General features: G+C 28.6%; 1 protein-coding gene across 12 annotated transcripts in view; it reads left to right on the forward strand.

Moving 5' to 3' along the window:
- The window catches only part of Trpgamma (Transient receptor potential cation channel gamma), a 1234746-nt gene that overhangs the window by 1186606 nt on the left and 22697 nt on the right, over nt 1-25443 (forward strand). For all 12 annotated transcript variants that reach the window (XM_075357154.1, XM_075357155.1, XM_075357156.1 and 9 more), the window contains 5 exons: nt 4159-4393; nt 11097-11252; nt 13300-13439; nt 16249-16358; nt 20096-20229. In XM_075357154.1, coding sequence (XP_075213269.1) covers nt 4159-4393; nt 11097-11252; nt 13300-13439; nt 16249-16358; nt 20096-20229 — 775 coding nt within the window. The remainder of the gene's footprint in view (nt 1-4158; nt 4394-11096; nt 11253-13299; nt 13440-16248; nt 16359-20095; nt 20230-25443) is intronic.

The following is a 25443-nucleotide window of genomic DNA, read 5'->3' on the forward strand; positions in this document are numbered from 1 at the left end:
TCTTCAGCATCGCCAGTAAAGTACAAATGTTAGATCAGATAACTTAAATGATGGTTTAGTAGTTACAAGTCTGCAAAATTTGGGTTCTGGATTTTTTTTTAACTTTTGATCATTGATTATCATGTATTTCTTAGTGCTGAATCTGAAAATAACCTTAATTTTTTTCCATCACGTCAGAAGTTTTCACAAATTGCAAATTTCAAAATTTTAAAAAAGTTAAAAAATTGCAAAAATGTGGTACAATAAAAGATATAATTTTTTTATAATAAATTAATATAATGTATTCACATCTTTGGATAATACTATGTATTCTTATAGCTAAGTCTCAAACCAAATTGTTTAGTTCAGACTGTGAATAAAGATCGGATGCACAGTTATCTCCAGGTTCGTACTCCTCATTGTTATCTTCATTTAAATCACTTGTGGAACCATATATTCAAGTAAATGTTTTGGTGGAACTGGCACTGGTATGTCTGGACCATGAGGAACCAGCCGTAAAGCAGATGTTATATTTCGATAGATGATTCTATTTTTATTTTTCAAATTGAAACCATGAACACCAGTCGAAGAAAAGCAACAATTATAGGTGTGAGTTCATGGCTGTCGCCACACCAATGGAACTCCAAATCTGAACCCTTTTTGTTCCCTCTTTGACCACCATCCATGAAGTGTGATTTTCGAACTAAACGATTTGGTTTGAGACTTACATCTGACCAAAGGAAATTCAGAATTGCTTGACTCAAGGCTTAAAGAGAAGAACACGCTAGCAGCTGCAACCTCATTTTCCTGGTTCAGGTACAGAGAAAAGGATTTTCTTTCACATTTTTCAGAAGAAGGAAAATTAGTCTTCTGCACTGATGTATGTGGACTTTTGACTCAATTTACCATTTCATATGAAAGTACCACTTAGAGACTGTTCATAGATTCGTCCAAAAGAAGCTTCAAAGTTGTCCTTCACAATGGAAATATGTATCTGTCAATACCCATCGGACATTCTGTCTATTTAAAAGAGGGTTATGATAATTTGAAATTCATTCTTGATAAAGTTAAATACGACAATCATAAGTGGATTACGTGCAGAAGTCTCAAAAGAATATTGATACTCCTAGGACAGCAAGGAAGATTCACAAAGTTTCCTTGTTTTTTGGGTGAATGGGGTAGCAGAGACAGAGAAAATCATTGGATAAAGATAGAATGGCCAAAAAGAGCTTCATTAGAACCTACGATCTAAAATGTACTCTGAAAAGCTCTCATAGATCCGAATAACATTCTCCAGCCACCTCTGCATGCCAAGTTAGGCATGATGAGCAATTCGTCATAGCCTCACCAAAAGAAGTTAAATGTTTTAAATATGTCTGTAACAAATTTGCAGTCTTATCAACTGCTAAACTGAAAGAGGTTGTCTTTATTGGTCCTGACATTAGAAAATTTCTCAAAGATGGTAATTCTGAGATAAAAATTGAAGTTGCAGAAAAAGAAGTTTGGGGAGCCTTTAAAAACGTAGTAACCAAGCTTCTCGGCAATAAGGAGTCAAACTTCAAATCAATCGTTGATAACATGCTGCAGAAGTACAAAAATTTAGGTTGTTCTTGAGCTTTAAGGTTCACCTCGTAAATTCATCTGAGGATTATTTTCCTAAAAATCTGGGTACCATTAGTGAAGAGATGGGTGAGAGATTTCATCAGAACACGAAAGAAATGGAAACGAGGTATCATGGAAAATGGACTACTACGATGATGGCAGACTATTGCTGGATGTTACACCAAGATGAACCCTATAGAGAACAAAGAAGGAAAGCGTGAAGCAGAGTATAAGCTGTCCAAAGAAACTTCGACACATGTTATAAAAATTGTAAGTATTTTACAAGCATAGTCATTACGGGTGGGTGATGAGGGGAGTGGTTTCCAAAAAAATGACAAAACTAACAAAAATTAAATAAATAAATATAATTATATTAATTTAAAAATGCACTACAATAGAAATTAGGCTTATTTTGTGAGAATTTTTATTAGAAATCAAGGGGTCAATGTCCCGCCGCCCTCTTGATCAGACCACTTAACTGTTTAGATATAAGAATACACAGTATAAGCCAAAAAAGTGAATACATTATATTAATTTATAAAAAAAAAAAAAACATTTTATATCTTTTTTATTGCACCATACTTTCACAATTTTTCAACTTTTTACAAATTTTGAAATTTGCGATTTGCGAAAAATTCTGACGTGATGGAAAACTTCTGGTTATTTTCGGATTCAACACTAAGAAATACGTAAAAATCAATGGTCAAAAACTAAAAAACACAACCATCGCAGGCTTGTGTAATTATAAGTAGTAACTTTAGAATGTTATTCACATCATGAAACTATGGATAACTAAATATTTTTCCAGGAGTTATAAAAAATATTGTTAATTTGATATTTAAATATCAAATTAATAATAAAATAAATAATTATAAAAGCAAATAAATAATTAGTAATAAAATAAAAGTATGAAAAGAGAACGAACTAACAAAATTAAATAAAACAATATTACTTCTGTTGTGGTTGCTATCAAACGTATCATCATTTAATGTTTGTTTGTTTGTCCCGTATGCGTTCCTATACCATTCATCGGATTGGGATGAAACTTTCGTGGAGTTGTGCACACGCCCGCGAAGGTTTCTAAATTAGTTTGGACCCGCTAGGGTGCGCTGGAGTCGTGATATTTCGAAAAATTGTATTTACGATCCAATTTGTTAATATTCAGAATATATATATATATATATTAGTTACGCGAAAAGAAATTATTGCAAAAAATGCAACGTCTAGGTGGCGCTGGGGTCGGGATATTCACAAAACTATATTCAGAATATACATTAGCTACGTGAAAAGAAATATATTTGCAAAAAATGCACCCGCTAGGTGGCGCTGGGATTGATATATTTAGAATAATTGTATTTACGGTCCAATTTGAACCAATCTGGCCCATATTTTTTTTTTTTAACCTACGGGACCACCTTTAGGTATTGCTTCAAAGGATGGGAGATGAATGATAATTTTTATAGCGTGTGAAAATGCCATGCCTGACCGGGATTCGAACCCGGGACCTCCAGATGAAAGGCTGAGACGCTACCACTCACGCCACGGAGGCCGTTGGCTCATATTCAGAATATGTATTAGTTAACTGAAAAGAAATATTTTTGCGAAAAAGGGAAAGGTTAAATTTTTTGATATTCTGTAATGTTCAGTTTTTTAATGTTTTATCAAACTTTCCTTTGTGTTCATTTAACCTATACTCAAATCTAGCAATAGCAAAGCATTGCTGAGTCAGGTAGTAACTCATAAAAATTCAATAAATGAATCTTTTATTCAGATCAGTGTATAGTAGTATACTATATTTATTTAAAGTCCAAAAATGGAACTGTCCCGCATTTACCTGAATGGATCAAGGAAAATTGTGGTAAAGTATTGATCAGAACAGGATTACAAAATACACAAATTATAAAACAAAAAACAAATTTGATTAAATTCAGTATTAATTATTTGAAGTATAGGTTGTACAAAAAATAAAATTGGGTTTTAAAGCTACTTAATAACTCTTAACTTTGATTTACAGTTATGAATCACAAATAAAATTAACAAGTAACTCTCACATCTTTCCCCTACAAGTGTTTAATGTAATCACTTTTCATCATGCGGCACACATCCAACCTATATGAAAGTTTTTCTGGTAATTTAACCAGCTTGTCTGGAGTAATAGCAGCAACAGCTGCTTCAGTCCTGTGCCTCAAATCAGGTAAATCAGTAAGTAGTAGAGACACATACTCATGATCCTTTATAAAACCCCAAAAAAAATTCCACCGCAAACAAGCCCTGTCCTTGGGTCCATGCCAACCGATACAGTGGTTGGAAAAAATGTCATTCAACCAACCTTGTGTAAGGTAATGCTAGTGAGGAGGCACACCGTAACTTGTAGCCAAATAAAATTCTCTGATCCATCTTGCATCCCCCAATTCACTACCTGGGAAAGAACCCAATGGGGGACTAACAATTCCACATACATAATAATAACAAATTGTTAATAAAGAGGTTACATGACCGTAATAATTAGTAAAAATATAAATACATGTATAGTGGAAGAATTCATGTGTTAATTGTAATTAAAATTAATTGTTACAGTTTGTGGCACATCCTAATGTTCAACAGTTACTAGCATCAATATGGTATGAAGGTCTTCCAGGTTTTAGAAGAAAAAATATGGTTTTTCAAGCGCTAGAAATAGTTCGAATAGGAATAATGTTTCCATTGTTTTCATTTATGTATATCATTGCTCCTCATTCTGGACCTGGAAAAACTCTAAGGAAACCTTTCATAAAGTTTATTTGCCATTCAGCCTCATACTTTACTTTTTTATGTAAGTAAAATAACTATTATCACTATATTTCTCATTTTTCATACCTTGATCGTATCATAGCATACTTCAAAAACATCTTATGCAATCGCTTTCATTTTTTTTACAAATAATTTGTATGTACTTTCTTAGTTTCATAGGATGGAAGATCAACAAAAGAAAATGAAGCATCTAGTTGTATCAGTTGCTGTTTCTTAAACTAATTTTCGGTTTACTAAAAAACACTTTGAATGAATTAAAAGCCAACAGATAGGATATTTGATCCAGCTAACATCAATCCCTTTTTATTTACGGTGTCAGAAATTTTTATTTTCCCTACTGAATGGTGACAGTGCATCAGTGACAAACAATGCCTTACAGAGTTTCTCACAAAAAAAACCCAGCCTCCGTAACGTTCAGCCTTATCCAGAAGTCCTGGATTCGAATCCCAGTCTGACATGGCATTTTTCATACACTACAAAATTCCATTTCCATATCAAGCTTATGTGGCGATATCATCAAGCAAAAAAATAAAAAGGATATAATAATTTCTTGCCCTATTTAATAATTTTCTATTTTAATTGTTTGCTCGCCCTATTTAATCGTTTTTGTGGTTATGACACATGTAAAGCCATGTAAATTCAATTGCATTTAATTTAGCCATTTAAATTTGTGATTATGACACGTAAGTTGCAAGCAGGACTAGTCATTTTGCTTTCTTGAGAGTTCAATATTTATAAATTCAGTCCCTGCACAATAGACAGTGTGAAGAAGTCACTATATCTGATCACCTGCATTTTGGTAGTGTTGGCTTGCTGATTGACAGCAGTATATTTGGCTTGGAGAAAATAAAAATGGGAAACAACTTCACTCTACTTTCTTTATCCTGACATAGGATGCAAGTTATTCTTAGGATGACTATTTATATGTCTTTCTTAGAAATGATTCATGCCTCAAAAGTTAGTACTACTGTTTGATTATGACCCCTAACAACACAACAATAATAATACTGCTTTTTAACAATATCAGTATTTTAATATTTACTGCATAATATATTAATTAAAATTAGCAAATTGTTTATGCAATGAATTACGTTGTTTATTTTACATTAATTCTATAATAAATATATATATATTATTTTTAATCTTTAACAACAAAGTGGTTATAGAGTTGGCTACAATTCATGCCTTTTTCTCAAAAACAGTTCATTCTCAATGAAATGAAAACTGGATTTTCTCATTCTTCTTCTCAATTTCTCATAGATAATACACATACAAAATCGATTTTATCTTCGCAAACATTAATATAATTTACATCAACAAAACTGCAATTTGCAATTCCGGTTTCAGCAGGAACTGAAGTTTAAAAACACAAATTTTTAAATTAATTAATAAATTTCAAAAAAATTCTAAATGTCCAGTGTAAGATGGCAACATCCCTTCCAACATGATACTATGAAGTCTTGGAATTCCTCAAAAAGTAGTATCCTGGAAAATGAAAGGATGTGAAATAAAGTTAACACCTCTATGGGTGAAGCTAGGGGTATAACTTCAGGTAAAACCAAGAATACTTTACATACCATTTTAACTAAAATCTACAAAGCAAATATGTTTACTGCTCGCTTTTCAGAAACGAAGAATATAAAATCCTTTTTTCAGACAGATGGCAATAAACAAATCTTTTTCTAAATTTGTAGAATAGGCTTCCTGAATAGTATGATAGTCCCTGTTTTGAAGGTATTACGAAACCTGTTAAGCAAACATCAAATAAAACAAAATTTTATATTTATTTTGGTTGTTTGTTCAATAATTATTTTCATAGTTTGACAGTTACAGTTTTCATTATTATAATGTTACTCATAGTTTGTATTGTGCATAGTTTAATATATTCAATAGAACAAAGTCGACAGAGACTGCTACAAAACCTTAAAAATCAGCTCCAAAAATACATATCACAATTTTACTAATAAAGAATGAAAACAGTAAACTGACTCATAAGAATAGAGACAACATGTAAATCCAAGCTAAATATTTCAACAAACTGCTAAATTACAAAGAGCCAACACAATTCCTAAACTTCAACATGAACACCCCAGTTACAACACTACCTGAAAAGAACTGCGCCAAGACGATGGACTCTTATCACTATTATTCAACTGTACTCTAGAAATGGTAATGAGAGAGTGACTCAAAAAATGCCCTCCAAAAGTAAAAGCAGGCCGAAAAATCAAAACAAACTGTCTTGGTTTCACCAACGACTTGACACTGCTAGTAAACATCGATGAAGCTAAATCACAGACATTGCAAATAAAACGTTGCAAATAAAATTGGCCTCAAAATATCATTTGAAAAGACAGAAGTTATGCCCCGAAACCAACACAATTAAAAGAAGTAAACATAAATGGTAATAAAATCAAAATAGTAACCCAATTTAAATACCTCAGAAAAATAATAACAAACAACCTAACCGAAAAAACCTCTATCCATATAAGAAGAAACAAAATAGATAAAGCTAAAAAATGAACATGGTACATTTACTATAAAAATTGTCTATCAATAAACACAAAATGAAGACACAACACAATTATAAAACCAGAAGCCACTTATGCAGCAGAAACACTCTTCCACCTGAACAAACAATCAAAGACAGATAGACTTCAGAAAATCAAAAGAAGATTGGAAGAACCAGCATCAGTAAAAAGTACCAGAAAGACGAGCAGTGGTGGATTGTGTCCAACAAATTCATATACAAAGAGTTAGAACCCATCACTGATACCATGCATAAGAGAGACTAGGATTCTTTGGACATATCATAAGGATGATATGACTAAAGACTTCTACAATACAATCTCAACTCGAAAAACACAGAGACAGGATGTAGATGGATTAGAGAAATAAGAGAGAATCTGAAGGAACTTAGCCTTACACACAGATAAGAAAAAATTAAACAAGAGAATCAAGAACAAAATCACTCGCTTCACACTCACAAGAAAACACTCGCAACATGAGCATTTTCAACACTAGAAAGGGCAGAAAGATTAAAATATACTAAAATTCACTAGGAGGACCGCAAGGCCCAAATAGTCCCATCAAAGAGACTTGAATAATGGACTGACTAAAGTGATCCTATGCAGTCATAAAAGATGAAGATGATGATGATGATAATAATATAATATTAAAGATATAGTATTTATATAATATAATAAATATAAATATAATTTATATTTACAAGTATTAAAGCATTTAAAATATGTACATAAATATAAAACAAATTGATCCATCTAAGTACAGAGATTACATTAAATAAGATGACACTTACATTATTTTTTCATAAAACGTTTTTGTGGAAACCCACATCTTGAGTTGTAATTTATTTTAAAATGTTTATATCAAATTACAATTACACTCAAATATATTCAAATTTATCAAGGTAAATATATTTTTTTACTTTTTTAAAAAATTAAAAATAAATTAAAACTTTTTAAAAATATAAATTATAGAAATTAAAAATTAATTTACAGTTAATGTTGACTAACATTGGCTGACCAAGTTACATGGTGAATTTTGTCCTAGTTATTTATTTATTTTAATTTTTACCAAATTTGGCATCATATTTTATAAATGTAGTTTTTAATTTCTATAGCTTACATTTTAAAAAAGTTTGAATTTATTTTTAATTTTTAGAATAAAAAAAAAATGTATACCTTGATTTATTTGAGTGTACTACGTAATTTGATGTAAGCAGTTTAAAATAAATTCCAACTGAAGATGTGGGTTTCCACGAAAACGTTTTTGTAATGGTCTTAAAAAATAAAGTAAGGGTCATCTTATTTATATATATTTCTGTACTTAGGTAGATCAATTTGATTTATATTTATATATTAGTACAAAGGAATATGGATCTTGAAAAGACTGACTTTAGAAATATTATTTTATATATATATATATATATTACAAAATATAAACTTATTCAGCAACTCAACAAGTACAGAAATAAAGAACACTCTTACCTTAGTTTTCTCTTTCCATCAAAGCACTTTCGACCCTAAGCCCATCTTCAGTAATGTTTTTTAATTTTTTTTTGTCTTTTCACATTTAATTTTTGATAAGTTAAAATTTTTAGAATAAATATTTGTTCAGTCAAATTTTTTTTTAAATTTTGAAACATTAATACTTAAAATTTCCATAACATTTTATCTAATGTTAATACAGTACTGATTATCTGATTTATTTATTTAAAATTTCTTGTCAATGTACTACCAACTTAAATAAATTTATAAGAATGTCCCCATCAAATTCTGTCTGCAGATTCATTAGACTGAATTTACGTTTATATTTATATATGTAAAATCTTTATAAAATATCTAATTTTTTATTATTACTTTCTTGTTCAATGTCACTTTTTCAATTATTTCTAAATTATTTTCCAAACTTGTTATATTGTTTGTTAATTATTAAGCAGTCTGTAACATTTGGCAGTTATTAAGCATTTGACATTATTAAGCAGTCTGTAACCTATTTTTTTATTTTTGAATGACCTGAAATGTTCATTAAATCTATCTTTAAATGATCAATTAGTTTTTTCAGTATATATTTTTTCACAATTATTGCATTTTATTTCATAATTATCAGAAGAATCGTATTTATTTTTTACTATTTTATTTATAATATTTTAAATGTTTTATTGTATGATTATAAGGTTTATATATTTTTTATCATTATAAGCATTAAGTTTTCTATGACTTTATTTGTGTAGGAGTAATTTATATAAGTATGTTCGTTGTTTACACTTAAAATGATGGGTTTTAATGTAGTGATGTTTATTTTATTAAAGTATTTGGAATCATATCTTTTATAAACATAATCGATCAATGAGGTATCATATCTATTCTTTATTTCATTATACAATTCATGTTTACTGTTTGTGTATTTTATTCCTCTATTTATCATGTTTTTAAAAATATTAATTTTTTGAGACCAAAGATGGTTGGAATTTTTATTTATAATAATTTCTTTTGGGGTAAGTTTTTTATACTCCAGTTATTATTTGATTATTTTCAATTATTTTAATATTTACGTCTAAATATTTTATTTTTCTGTTATGTTCTATTTTATATATAAATTTCAATGTTTCATGAAAAGAATTTAATTTATTTAAAATTATTTTGTGTTCATTATTTATATTTGGTTTATATATAACTAAAAGATCATCTACATATCTGACCCATAACAGAATTTAATGCACATGATTTATACCATAGACAATTTTACTTTCAAACTCATGTAGATAAATTTCTAACATTACCGCAGATTAGGGGAAACCCATAGGTAAGGTGTTTTCTTGTGTATAACATGTACCATTAAATTCAAAATAATTTTGTTAACAAATGTTTCTAATTATTATTATAATATTATTTGTCAATTTTTGGTTTACAACTGTATTTATTAATTTGTTTTTTATTAATGAAATTGTATAATCAATGCAAAAACTGAGGGGTTCATGTTAGTTATATCAAAGCTTATTATTATAAGCATTACAAATATAACATAAAAAACCGATACAAGTTGATTTATAAATTAAATAAATAATAAGACAAATATAATAAGCTTTGATATAACTAACATGAACCCCAGTATCTCCACTGATTATACAATTCAGAATCAAGTACCTAATATAAAAAAATAATATTCTCTATTACAATCAATGGATCATACATACATTTCATTCACAATAATAATATAGTTAAAAGAACATCTGATTTTGTGTAAATAAAATAATTTAGAATAGTAACAATAAAAAAAATACCATCTGTTTTCAACAACATAATTAATAAAAGCGATCTAACTAATTAAATTAACTGTAAGTTACTGAAGAAAATGTTTCTTAAAAAAAATTTTTTTTACAAAATACAATCTGTCAAAGTGATACTATTTTCCATTTAACAGCTCTTAGGACTATATATCTAGATTCAGCAATCTATTGTTGATTATTTCATCTATCTCCTTTGCAACACTACAACTTCCTCAGTACATACATACTTCCATTTATGTTTTACAAACACAACCCAATCCTTCTTATTTATTGCATTCATAAAAAAATAATTATTTATTTTCATTTAGAGACTACAGACTTACATCCAATAACATAACAATCAGTTATGGAAAATGTGTCTGTATAACAAATGAAAATGTTCATGCATACTTGCTAAAATCCAAAAACTTCCAGTTTTATATAGATATGAAACAGTATTAAACCGATCAACAATGTAGCTGAAGCAGATTCTATACCAAGATTCTATCTACTTAATTAATAGAAAAGAAACTGTTAATTATTAGTAAATAACTTGTTCTTTTCATCCTACAGAAGCTGTTTCCACTGATTATCTTTTGTAGATCTATGTTTTCTGGCTGATAGAGGGGACCTCAAAACTTCACAAGAAGTTTTTGATAGGTTCTTAGTATTATAAAGATTACAATCACTTCTCTTTTACCCCACAGACTTAATTTCAAACATGGCATAATGTTATCTTCTGTTTTCCATATATAATTTTTTTTTGTTATTTCCTGGTGCTGATACCACCACATTATCTTTATCGTCCTAATACACTCAGAAAAAAAAGTTAAATAATATAAATAAGTAATAAAAAAAACTTTTAATAATGTGTAATTATAGTAATAATATAACTGTTATGTAATAAATAGTTGTTTTTTGTTACTTTTTTTTTTAGTTTTACTCATTCTTGCATCACAAAGGATAGAATCATTAATTGGAGAGTGGTTCCCTGATAAAGATGGTAAACCACTATTTACAACAATGGATGTAACTACAAAACGAGGGGCACCACCCTCAGTAGTAGAGTGCCTGATTCTCTGTTGGGTTTGTGGTCAGTAATAATACTTTCTTATAAAGAGTAGGAATAAAAATAAAATATACGTACAGAATTTTATTTATAATGTAAACATTCAAGATGAAGAATATAAATAAATTACTAATAAATAAACTACAGGATAGAGTAACAAAACAGAACTCAACAATTAAAAGACATCTTTCATCTTTTTTTCTTGTCGACCAATACACCAGTTGGGGAAAACATCGTTTAACTACAATCCCATGTAGAGTTATCCCAGTGAGGAGATGCACCAGCTTGTTACAAAATAAAATTCTCTGTTCCAAATTGCAGTTAAGGAAAGATCCACGTACCCAGCATATACAAATAAGCAAATCTTATTAAGCTGCTTCAGTGAAAAAGAATACCTGTAAACTTGTCATCAGGATTTGTAAAAAAAAAAAATTAATTTTGGGGGAAACATTCATTTAATTGTTCATGGGGATTTTCTGATTCCCTGATACAGACATTATATATGTAAACTTTACCATAAAGATAAAATGTTGACTCATTCTGGAATGTGTATAAAACACATGTAATATTTTTAAAACATTTCATACTGTCATTATAGTCATTGCTAGTTCAGTGTCAACCTTTCTATCAGAGTTCTTGGGTCTACATGGGAAGACCACATGGCTGGTCTAGTGATAAACTTACAATCACAAATCAGCTGATTTCAAAGTCCTAGTAAAGGTTACTTTTATACAGATTTGAATACTGGATCATGGATACTGGTGTTCTTTGGCGGTTGGGTTTCAATTAACCACACTTCTCAGGAGTGATCGACTTGAGACTGTACAAGACTACAGTTCATTCACATTCATACATATCATCCTTATTCATCCTCTGAAGTAATCCTTATGGTGGTTCCAGAGACTAAACAGAAAAAAAGAGATGTCTACACGGGAAAGACTCCCAACATGTTGAAAATTTTCTTCAGACACCCTTGGTTATTCAATATTCTTTCCTTTACACCAACATCCAGTCATTTCAAACTGATAATGCCATAAATGAATGTTACTGACACTTGGAAGATCACAATTAAACTTTCTACAGAATGCATATTTAATTGTAACTACAGATTCACATTTGTCAAACTGATAAACACAGAAGGCTTTCTGTTCAGGAGTCACCATGTTTATGGGGAATCAATCTATAATCAGGCTTGCTTACTTGCTTGCTTGCTCACTGGCTTGCTGGTTCGTTCACTCGTTTCTTTGCTTGTTTGTTTGTTCGTTCCACTGTAGCAGCTCAACAGTTAAACTGATTTAGATATATTAACCCGCATTAGAATCCATACATTATCAGGAGTGTCAGCTATATAAATATGTATATTGTATTTTTTATAATCAAAAACCAACTTCAACAACCCAAGTACAGAATTACAAAGCAAATGAAATGACACCTTATTTTTTCTTTTCTTTACTCCAATAGCACTTTCATGGGATCCCACATCATCAGTTGTATATAAATTATATAAAGTTACATAGCAAAACATAACTTTTTTTTTTGTTTTTAGAAAAAATTAAGTCAGTGTGATTGTTATTTTTTGAAATATTTTATTATATGATTGTTTGTCTTGTATTCCAGTTTAAATTTACTTTTATCATAAATATTAGTTATAGTTTCAACTCCATTATCACTGTATAAATATTTTAAATATACATTACCAATTTTTTGTGTATCATTTATAGGTGTAAGAGTTATATTATTAATTTTTGAAATTTGTTCTTTGTATATATTATCAATTAAAGAGATATTACAACCATTATGTTTAGCAATTTGTTTATTTATTTTATACAGAACATCTTTACATAATGTATTTATATGTTAAAATAAACTTTTTTTTAAATTATACTACATACAAAATTGTCACCCGCATGCTCTTTAATTACCCACTATTGAAGAACAATGTTTGTAAGTAATGTTTTTTTTTATGACAGTCGTGTATTTAATTTCTAATAGTTACCTCTTGTCAAAAGTAAGTCAATCAATTACTTTATTTAATTATCGCTAAATTAAAACTATTTTGTTTTTATTATAGGTTTAATTTGGAGTGAAGTTAAACAATTATGGGATGTAGGATTAGAGGAGTATGTTGCAGACATGTGGAATGTTATAGATTTTATTACAAATTCACTTTATGTTGCAACTGTTGCTCTTCGAATTGTAGCATATTTTAAGGTAAGCAAAATAAAAGTTGTTTGATTAAGATATATAGAATGCTATAAGTAATGTATATTTACATATTCACATATTCAATAGACAGTGACTCCAAAATTTTCTAGTTTTTATACCAATAGTGATGAAAACAAATTAATTATTTCTTATTTTTTATACAAAGTTTAATAAAAAGTGAAGTGTCCTGTTGATTGAATGATAATAGTTTTACACTGTTGAAAATTAGTAAAATATGTTATACTTTTTAATAAAAAAAGAATGATAATGCTAAATGCTAATTATTCTCTCTTAACAGTAAATTTTACCCACAATCTGCAATCTACACATAAGAAAATTATTTTATTTATGATCAGGTGTTGTGGATCAGAGACCAGAAACAAAATTCTGGTCCTCAAATAAACTTTATTATGATCTGGTCAAAGATTCACATTAAATGCTGAGACAACCGCTTATTTTGCAGAGTTGGACAAAACACATTATACTGAGGGTATTCAAAAGTCGTAAATTCGTTTTTAAACGTTTCAAATTGCAAGGTGACTGAAAAATGTAGAAAAATTTCTGAACTTTCTTGGTCATCTTTGTCAGGCCGAGAACTTTCCGACATTCCTTATACGAGGACTAATGGACGTAATAAATTTTCTGAAAATACACAATATTTTTAAATTAAAAAAACTGTAAAAAAGAGTAGGATGAAATTTTTTAATGGGATGAGAAAAATTATGACAAGGGTTTTGTTTTCTTTTTTTTAATCTGCAATAGTGTAAGATATGAAGATACACAGCTTGCTCGTTAAATTAACAACTAAGGCTGTGGATATTTTTTGAAAGCAATGTGTTTAAGATAAGAAATGAGATATTAAAGCATAATTAATAATACCATAAAATAAATGTAAGCAGAAAAAATCTCATGAGGATAAATAAAATAAACTGGCATTAAGTAAGCCACGAATTCGTCAGAAACTGCATGAACTTTATTGTCAAAGTAGATCACATGCCATATATTAGGAATATGAAATGGTACGCTAATTTACATGTTACCAAATTAACTTTCAGTTACCATCATAACTTCCATAAAACTTTATAAAATACTGAATTTTTACTTTGTTGGCTGCTGCTGTAGAATATAATAATGTACGTTTGCAGAGCAAAGGTTAGAAATTCAAGATGGTGATGAAACAAACATCAAAATCAGAATTACACGGAACAAATAAATAAGTTTCTTTACTACTTATTTAAATTAAAATCTATTACATGAACAAGATCTGCATAATGTACTGATCAGAATAAAAGATTTATCTTTACATATTTATTTTAATATTTTTTCAAAGTAATAATTTTTTTATTCCTAATGTGTATGTTGCAATCTGTTCAACTATTGAACAATAAGTAACCCCTCCCCAATGGCCCAATGAGATGAGGATGATATGTATGACATGTAAAACTGTGTAGTCATGTACAAACTAAGGCCTACCATTCCTGAGATGTGTGGTTAATAAACTTCAACCACCAATATTCATTGTCTAGTATTCAAATCATGTGTAAAAAAGGTAACACATATCACATTAATTAGTTCTATTTTTTATCTAATAATTTAAATTATCTCCATTTGTTACTTTATAATTAATTGTTATTTTGTGACATTGCTCTGATGGTTTTCCTTGATTGATCTAAGTAAATGCTGCAGAATCCCAGCACAGCTATCCATTTCTGTTGGTATTTATGTAATGTATCATTATGAATAAAACATTTATTTGTAAATTTTGCTTTGTTTGATATTCACCAATATTAACACGGTTCAAAATAGCAGAAAATTGATTAAATTCCTCTGCTACAAGAATAGGGTATCAAATACCAGAAGTAGAATCAATTTGTATTTATAGCAAAATCTTGTTTACATTACAACTTTGTGAGGAGTTATAAAAATTTCCCAGTTCATAATTTAAATTAGACATCGATATTAAATAATAATTATATAATCTTTTGCATTTCCAACAATCCTTTTACTTTTTTATAAACTGATGTGTAATTTTTAAAATAATTTTAAAAGATGAATGGCAAATTACATATGTTGACCTTCTACAAAGTTCCTTGAAAGTAGATGTACACTTCATAATTCTATAATAAACTAACACATAAATAATTATTATATTGACATAATTATAAATTAACATCCGTAACTACTCCTGACTGTAAAATGGAGAATATGAATGTGAAACAAAAGACGTAATACAAATGAAACAACAAAGAGTGGAACTTAATTTACGAACAATTTCAGTGATCATAAAAAAACAAAACTTGTTTAGTAAGATATTTGAATAAGGATGTAAAGCCCTCTCACCATTATTAACACACATAAACAATCAATTGTAAGTGACCTGACATGATAACAAGTCTCTCCTGAAAAATGTATTGCCGTTTTCAAAAATAACAAAGCTTATTTATTAGTTAACTTTAAAGTGAAGCCAAACCACTGAACTCATAATAAGCCACTGAGTAGGCTAATCAGCTTTTGATGAAAGGTTTTCAATTTTAAAAATCATAATTTCATTCTGTTCATCAAAAGACTGGCTGTACAGCAAACATCAGTACTCCAAAAAAAGGCAATTCTTTACAAGTTATCACAGCCACCAGCAGAATTGAAACAATTTATGTTAAGCCTCAAATTAATGTATTCCTTTCTCATGTAAAACCATAAATTACATTTGAATTCATGGCACCTATTCTTTAGGGAAACTTTAAACATTAATAGAATAATTAAACAAATATGAAAAAGATTTTGCAACTTTTATCAACTTTTTTGTCTTTATTTTTAGGCACAAAAAGAATTAGCACAAAATATGGTAGAACAAAGAAGAGAACAATGGGATACATGGGACCCAATGCTCATATCAGAGGGATTGTTTTCAGCAGCTAATATTTTCAGGTAAATTTTTCTTTATTTATCAACTGGAAATGATAATAACATTGCTCTCTCTCTCTCTCTCTATATATATATATATATATATTATAGAAAATAAGCGGATATTATATATAGTATCTGTTTGTCTGCTATAATGTCAGAAATTTACCTGCAAGAATTTGAAAGTAGAACAGTGTATAGCATAAATCATGTATGTAAAATTTTATTGTGGGGTCTGATATGTGGATGATATTTTAGTTATAAATGAACCAGTTATAAATAATAAACATGAAGTAATTTTAAATAAATGAAATTGATATCATAAAACTTTAAAATTTACGTATGAAATGGAACATAACAGAAAAATAAATTATTTAGATGTAAATATTAAAATAAATAAAAACAATCAAATAATATAACTGGACTATACAAAAAACCTCGAATGAAATTACTATAAATAGAAATTTTAATCATCCTTAGTCCCAAAAGGTTAATATTTTTAAGAACATGATAAACAGAGCAATAAAATACATAAATAAATAATAAACAGGAATTGTATAACAAAATAAATAGTATAAAGAATATAGCTATAAAAAATGGGTATCATATGTCATTGATTGATAATATATATAAAAAATATAATTCAAAATTTTTAATAATACAAATATTACCCATAAATAACAATAAAAATAGTGAAAATGTTTATATAAAATACTCTTATACAAATAAAATTATAAAAACTTAATTGGCGCGTGTATAATGATAAAAAACATAAACCTGCTTAAAAACCTGATAATCATATAAAAAACAATTAAAATTTTATAATAATGAAAAGTAAAAAATAAATATGATTCTTCTGGCATTTATAAAATTAAATGCAACAATTAAAGATATATATTGGTAAAACGAATAGATCATTTAAAGATAGATTTAATGAACATATTGGATCATTTAAAAATAAAAAGGAAGGGTATCTCAAATGCTGCTGGCCATTTGATAAATAATAATCATAATATAATTATATAATAATTTCCAATTGCCAACTATTTTTATTATTAGGTTTGAATGTTTTTGGATATTAAACCATCATCAGGAACATTTATGTTATGGATTATAATTTTTTCCTTCACAAATTAATATATTAGATGAATTTTTCAATTTTTTAAAAACAAAAATTATAAATACAAACGATCGTCAAAATTGTTAAAATAATGTTGACATCTGTCATTTCAGTATGAAGCTCTCAATTGTTATGTTTATTAGTATAAATCAGTATAACCAACCTAAAAATTAGTATTATTGTTTAATATTTGTTTAAATAATACATCATTATCAAATTTTGTTTGTTCATTTATAAAATTTTTATTATTTAAGTATATGTAATATTTTTCAATATTAGTGAACAATAATATTTGTATAACAATTAAGAGTAATAATAATATTTGTATAACAATTAAGAATAATAATAATAATGATAAAAAACATTTAAATTTGTTTGCAAATTGTAAACAATTTAAGAATTAATAAAAGATATCATTGAAAGAGAATGGGCTTAGGCCCGAAAGCGTTTTGATGAAATAAAAAATTAAAGGTAAAAGTGTTTCTCTAATTCTGTGCTTTGCAGAGACTGAAAGAATATTATATTGTATGAGTATATATAGATATTTACGCGTACAGAGAGAAAAAAAATGGACTATAAAAAGTTTAACCTAAATAATTTAATATATTAAATTACACTGTATGCTGTGAGGATTTAATAGTTACACATATTTAAAACGTTACGTGCTAAAAGTTCATTTCCTTTCTGAATTAACTTTAACATAACCTTATTTAAGAAAGTTTCCATCCACTTATTCTAATCCTAAAGCAATAAATGAAATGATAGAATCGATTCAGTACTCTTTAAATCTGGACACTGGTGAATCAAATCTAAATTTCAAACGATCTAAATGTAGAATCATTTAACCTGAATAAAATAAAATATTGGTATTAAAAATGCTGACTTAAAATAAATAATAATTCTATTATTTGATGCCATCTTGTGTCATTACTAATTCAAAATTTATTCGCAGTAAACTCACGATTAACTTTATTAACTGGAAATTTATAGAAAAATATCATGGTTTTTCTTAACAATGCTTTTTACTCACTCTTTCTTAGGATGTGTTTTAGATTTACATATTCATATTCCATATCTTAAATGAATCCTGCATTGAATATTTTGTTCCTGAATGATTTACTTATAGGAGATACTGGGAAATAATAGTCACCTCGAAATAATGGCAAAGGTATCATTTGCCATTTTGCATGCACCATCTCGCTACTAAAATAAACTGGGTAGCAAGGAGAGGTAGCTCTCCTTGCTACTCAGAGGTCTCAGGGAGCATTTTTATTACAATATATTTACAGATATAAACACTATTTGAACATGGGGAACAAACAGCAATACAACACAAAAACAAAAAAATAAATGTGAACCTTATAAATCAGCATTACAAAACATAGCTATACTTTTTTTTTAAATTATAGATATTGGAAATAATCTTCCAGATCTTTTTAGAATTACGCATTCTGAAACACCATTTCATCACTGGTGTCAACTAACACTAATGAAAAAGGATTAAAAATAGTTTTTGAAAAGGTTTACTGCAAGAATATGAATATGTATTTAGAAAGTTCAATGTTAAATTGTTTTTTGTATGTACTAAACACAGTCACTACTTAACTAATTGTTACAATGGTTATCTGACTTCTACATCAACAGGTCTAAGGTGTAAGTCTCAATTCCTGGTAAGGATCTGGTATTGTTTCATCCTTATTTCAGCCATTTCATTTTCTTCATTAAAACATACAAAAATGCACCACCAAGCTCAAAATGTTAAAAATATTTTTAAAAACCATAAATTATGGTTAAGTACTAATTTTATGTTGTTTGCATTTTTTTGCCATCTTATACAAAAGAATTTTACTAGATTGTTTATAAATGTACTGTGCTAATTAATGATTCTGCATGTAACTATAATTTATCATGAGATAGTGCATGCAAAATAAACTATTCAGTTGTTATAAACCTTTTGATAAAATTCAATTGGATGACAACAGTAAAAAATCACGTACACAACATTCATCCTTTCTAAGTTACTTCCTCAAAATGTAAATAAACAGATAAAAATTACAGTAAAGCATTCAAATAATGCAAAACACACCAATTTAGAATACCATTACACCGTATTTTACTAATACCCCTGACCTGATGAAATCCTTTTTTTTAAGAATTTTATAACTAACCTTTTATAATTTATGCATAAATGAGTAAATAATACTAAAAATCCTCCTATAAGTTTTCAATTTACTTTCTTAAATTCAGAAAAATGATATCTCGACCAAATTATAACCTGTTGATTATTCAAATATCATAAAAGTAAACTTCTCACTTCACAGCATGTGCTGCAGGACTGGAAATAATAAAAAGTGAGATTAGAAGTAAAAAAAATTAGGACTGTCTTTTTTTAACATGTCAGTGATGTCATAACATTGCAAACATTATAATTTTAAAATTTCTTTAAAGAATCATCTATGAATCAAGAAACGGTAAAGAGCTGCTATTATGTAATCCAAATTTGTAGTCATACCAATTAAATGGTATATGGTATTTTCACAGTAGAAAACAGAGTCAAGTACATCTGACTTCCATAGACTTACAAAAAAAATTCCATGATTTATAAAAATGTGTGTATTTAAGCATGTTATCTTTTTTACAGTTCATTAAAGTTGGTGTATATATTCTCAGTGAATCCGTACCTTGGACCATTACAAGTTTCACTCAGTCGAATGGTATTAGATATAATGAAATTCTTTTTCCTGTATGTACTTGTCCTCTTCGCATTTTCTTGTGGTAAGTTCGTGTAATCTTTCTGATCACATTAACAATCATAATCTTAACAAAATATTATGATTCTGATAATGTAGAAAATTCTTGTTAAGTTGGTGTCTAATAACAGTAGAAATGTATATCTGGAAAGATATTATTTTTAAATAATATCGAAAATATAAAACGAAAATATATTATATTTTCGTTCAGCAAACTGACTTAGTTTGATTAATAACATTTTCAGAAATGACAATTTAATACAAAGCGGCAATTTTAAACTATAATCATTACTCATATATTAGTCACTATAATTATAGTTATGTAAAATGCCATGAAAATGTCCTAAGTCATGCAAAAAACACATCATTTTAAAAGCTTACAAAAGAGAATTACAGAATAATCTGTAATTCTGAATAATAATCTGTCAACAGTGTTGATTTCAGATGTCGTTAATAAAGCTACAAACATAAGTAAAAGGGTTACTGCTTCAGTGTACAATGTGATTCATCAGTGTAAATCTATTAATGAATTATAGTCTCCTAAGAAAACAAAACCACACGGGTCAATTGAAGAAAACTTTGATGATTTCAATAAAACCACGATTTGTAAAAAATGTACATGAATTTTATTTTTGAAACAAACTGCCTACAATATATAAAGTGTTATGTGTTGAAAATGATGATAATCTATCACATTTCCGAGCAACTTTTTATAAATTATTATAAAGTATGAATTTTAAAAACAAAAAATGGGGCTGGGAGAGTGCTTTAATTGACAGGGATGATGTCATTATATGGTGAAGACAATTATCTCACTGAATTAAAGAAAATGAGCCAGGAAGGCTGTAGAATATATTATATGGATGAAACATGGATCAACAAAGGCCACACAAAAAGATTCATTTGGAAAGATAAAGCTGTGAATTTATCAAAAGTCTTTCTGTGTGGCTTATCAGCTGGTAATAAGGCTCCATCAGATAAAGGTAGGCATCTCGTAATTATGCATATCGGCAATGATACCATTTGTCAATGGTGGTCTCTGGATTTTGAATCTAAATCTACATGAGACTATCATAACAAGTGAGCATCTTTTGAAAAATGGTTTAACGATGTGTTACCTCTTTTGGAAGACAATTTGGTTATCGCCTTAGACAACATCCTTTATTATTCATGTAAAAAGGAAAAAAACTCCTTCTCTTGAAAAAAGAAATAAAAATGTGGCCTAGTTAAAAAGGAGTGATTTTTGAAGAGAATGAACTTAAGATCCAGTTATTGCAAAGGATTTCGCATATTAAAAGTAATTTTAATGTGTATGAAATTGATGACTTAGCAAGATCCAATGGTAAAACCGTGCTTCGATTACCTCTCTATTATTGTCAACTCAACCCAATTGAGTTAATTTGGGAACAAATCAAAAGTTACATAGAAAATACTACTTTTAAAATATCTTATTTTAAACATTTCTGCTTGAAAGCCATTAATAAAATGGGCCAGCAGGAATGGGAAAACTGTAATGGATACTGTTGAACCAAAGTACCAGTAGGCAACTGACAATTACATAACTCTTAAAAAACTGAAGGAAACTAGACAACAGTAAATAGTTTTAATGTATAAAATTCTCATGGGAGTATCAGATACACCGAACAAGTGAAGAAATATTTATTGATCATTTAATGTGTCTTTTTATTTAAATTTAAAATATATGTATAATTTTTGTAAAATATAATAGCACATGGTTACTGAATATTAACATCGCATAGTTTCTTTTATATGTATCAGGTTTTACATGAGATGCTTGTGAATTGGCCACCTGAACATTTGTAGGCACAATTTGTTTACTTGAACTCTATACGCTAACTAACTTAGGTATAAAACATTACAATTTAATAATTTTTTATGTAAAACTAAATTTCCTTAAAACCAAAAGTAATATCAATTTCATGTTAATCATGGAATACTAAACAAATATTTTTAAATACATTACATTTTTCTACATATAATTAATTGTATTAATAATAATTATATAACTCTATAAAATCATTAAAAAATTTTCCAGTTAAATGGATGTTAAGTGACTTCATGCACGTAGCTTAAGTGACTTAACTCTGGTTGTAGACACTCTGACATAAATCACTAGTCGCTTCCAAAAATTACATACCCATCTCTAAGAATAACTAGCTTTCCATGGCAGGAATACTATGAATATGAGGAGTGAAATGGTTTCCTGTTACCTTCTTCTCTGAGATATATGGTTGCATATCAGCTTGACAAGCCAACTGAAATGCAGATGATATTTACCCTTATACGTATCACCTTCATTGCATTCACTGCAAAGGCTGACTGTACAGTGAACATCATTACATAGCAAACAACTTTGATTGATACCTAAAATATTTTACATGTCTCACAGCCATAAGAAAAACCGAGACAGATTGTATAAAGTAAGATTAATGTACTCCTTTCTGTAGTCAGGCAATTTATGTTATTTATTACATAATGCTTCAACCAGCTGAGAAAATTTAATTTTACTACCATTAAATGAAGCAAAGCTTTGATTTGGTATATTAAACCCTGGATCCACAAGCTCAATATCAGAGGGATGTTCCAAGTCATGTTTAATTTTGCTAGCTGGAAGATCTGTGGTAACTTTTGGAAGGATGTTGTGGATTAACTTCATGGAAAGTTTTGATTTCAAAGAATTAATTTGTATGTTAACATTGTATTTGGTTTCACATACTAAATTACAAAAAGATTCGACAGGTATTGGATTTCTTGAATGTTTAAGATGTAATTTCTGTACTATATCTTCAGTTATGAAATTAACTTGTGAGCCATTGTCAAAGAGTGCACAACATGTTACATAATTGCCATGGTAGTCTTGCACATCAACTAAAGCTGTAGCAAGTAAAACCTGGGTTTGATTGCCTGGGCTAGCATAACAACTTTTAACTGATTGATCTGACAAATCAGATGCCTTATTTTCAAGAACTTGTTTACTCACTACAGGAGATTGATTTACAGTCGAATTGTGTGAATTGTCTGTTCTTTCCCAGTGAAGGGATGTATGATGACATTTATTACATTTGAAGCACATTATTGAAGAAAAACAATGTTTGGCTAAATGATCTGGTTTGAGGCAATTCAAACATAAATGGTACTGATTTGTTTATCTCGATCCAGTCTTTCTGATGGACTGAGTGAGGTATATTTGATGAATTTGTGTAATTTATGAGTGCCCTTACATAAAAAAAAACAAGAAGATGAACTAGTAGTTATCATAGAATTGGTCTTATTTGATTTACTATAGGAAAACTTTGAATCTGGCTGGTTTAGTGTAATTGAAGGTACCTGACATGGTTCACTAGTTAATTGAATTACCTGCTCTGTTTGACATTTATGTTCTAGAAAGGTAATAAGAGATTTTAAAGTAGCTACTTATTCTGTTTTAAGTGATGATTCAAATTTTGTTTTCATTGACAGATCAAGTTTGTTTAATATTAATTGTACCAATATTAATTCCTACAATTTACTGCTATAATAGCAGTATCTAAATTTAAATTTAAATTAATCTAGATTTAGTGCTATAATAGCATCACAATTAGTTGACACTTCATTGATCAATTTACACAACTGAATAAGATTATTTTTGCTTGCTGAAGGTAAATTTAATAATGATTTGACAAGATTTGTAACAATTATTCATTTGTTACCTCTCACAGATTATCTTATAGGCTTTATTAAAATTTGCATCTGTAATTGGTATGTTTTTTATTAACTTGTGCACTTCACCGCGAAGTGCAGACTCTAAAATGAACCCAGTCTTTGAAATCACCTTGAAATGACAGAAGGCTTATAGTAGGTAGGTAATTTTATTGATATAATTTTCTGGTACAAACTGAACCTAGAACTAGAGGACTTAAGAACAAGGACCTTTTTTTTTATCAATCCAACCTTATAGTTAAACAGACAACTGATCAACTGTATTTTCAAATTCTTCTCGATAATCAAGCTCTATATTAGTGGATTGAGAAACTATTTCTACTTTGTTTTGAACTTCTACAAATTCCTGGGAAATTTTGAGCAATCTATTTTGTTTAACAATTAGCAAATTAACATTTCTTGTTTCAGCTTCTAAAGCATCTACACTTTTATTAAGTTTAGTCAACCTTGATTTTAAAATCCCCCTTTGATGAAGGATAGTTCTTAATTCTAAATCTTTATCTTCCTTATCCTTATCTTCACATTATAAATTAGGTAAATTTACTTGAATTTTAATTAAATAATAGATGTACATAGTAAATGACAACAATATAGGTTATAGGATGAGGTATAAATAGTCTAAGTAAACATTAATGCAGGACATGGATATACCAACAAGCCATTGCTAACAATAAAAATAAACAAGGAAAAATTTGAATAATGAGAATAAAATACATTTATGGAATATTGAGAAAAATATTGGTGATAAGAAATATTATTACGTGATAACAACACTGAGCGTTAGCTACTAATAGATAAGTATGAAATGTGTTTTACTTGCCTCGCAATCGCAGCTGTTTGAAGGTTACGCAATTATTGTGAAGCATGGTAGACAATGAATCATGCTTGTTGCACGCCGCCCTTCGTTATCGACAAGACGACGGTACGTAATTTGCGTACACATTGTAAAAAACACAACGAATATTCACGCATCCGGCACCCGAAAAAGATCAGAATGAACGTTCATAACGTAAAGGTCTAAGTGGACTGTATAGGTAGTGCTAAAAAATCACTGTATGTGTGAATCCCGGTTATTTAATTTAAAACAACAATACGCTATTAAACACAAAACACTAATGAAAACTAATTAATTATAAGTATGAATTATGTCAATTTTTATATGATCATAAAGGAAAAAGCGCTAATCCGAACTTCTCTGTCCACCCACAAAAATTACTGGTCTAGTAAATTAATACTAGTTGCCAAAACACCCGTTCCCGCCAGAACGCGCCGACAGCGGCAGTAACCAAACGCAAATAAAAATAGAATTTTTTGAAATTTAATTTATTGTTTATTCGATTTGATTTCATAAAAGAAATCCAATTGCTATTTTATGATTTGATTATAGTATTAACACCTTTAAGTATTCAGAATTTTTAATTACTTCATGGTAAAATGTTAAAATTAAGAATTGTATGATACATCTTTAAAGGAACAAATTCGTAAAATTTTTTGAGATGATTAAATACAGTTTTGAAAC

Source organism: Lycorma delicatula, chromosome 2 (assembly GCF_047948215.1).
Source record: "Lycorma delicatula isolate Av1 chromosome 2, ASM4794821v1, whole genome shotgun sequence".
Classification (NCBI taxonomy): domain Eukaryota; kingdom Metazoa; phylum Arthropoda; class Insecta; order Hemiptera; family Fulgoridae; genus Lycorma; species Lycorma delicatula.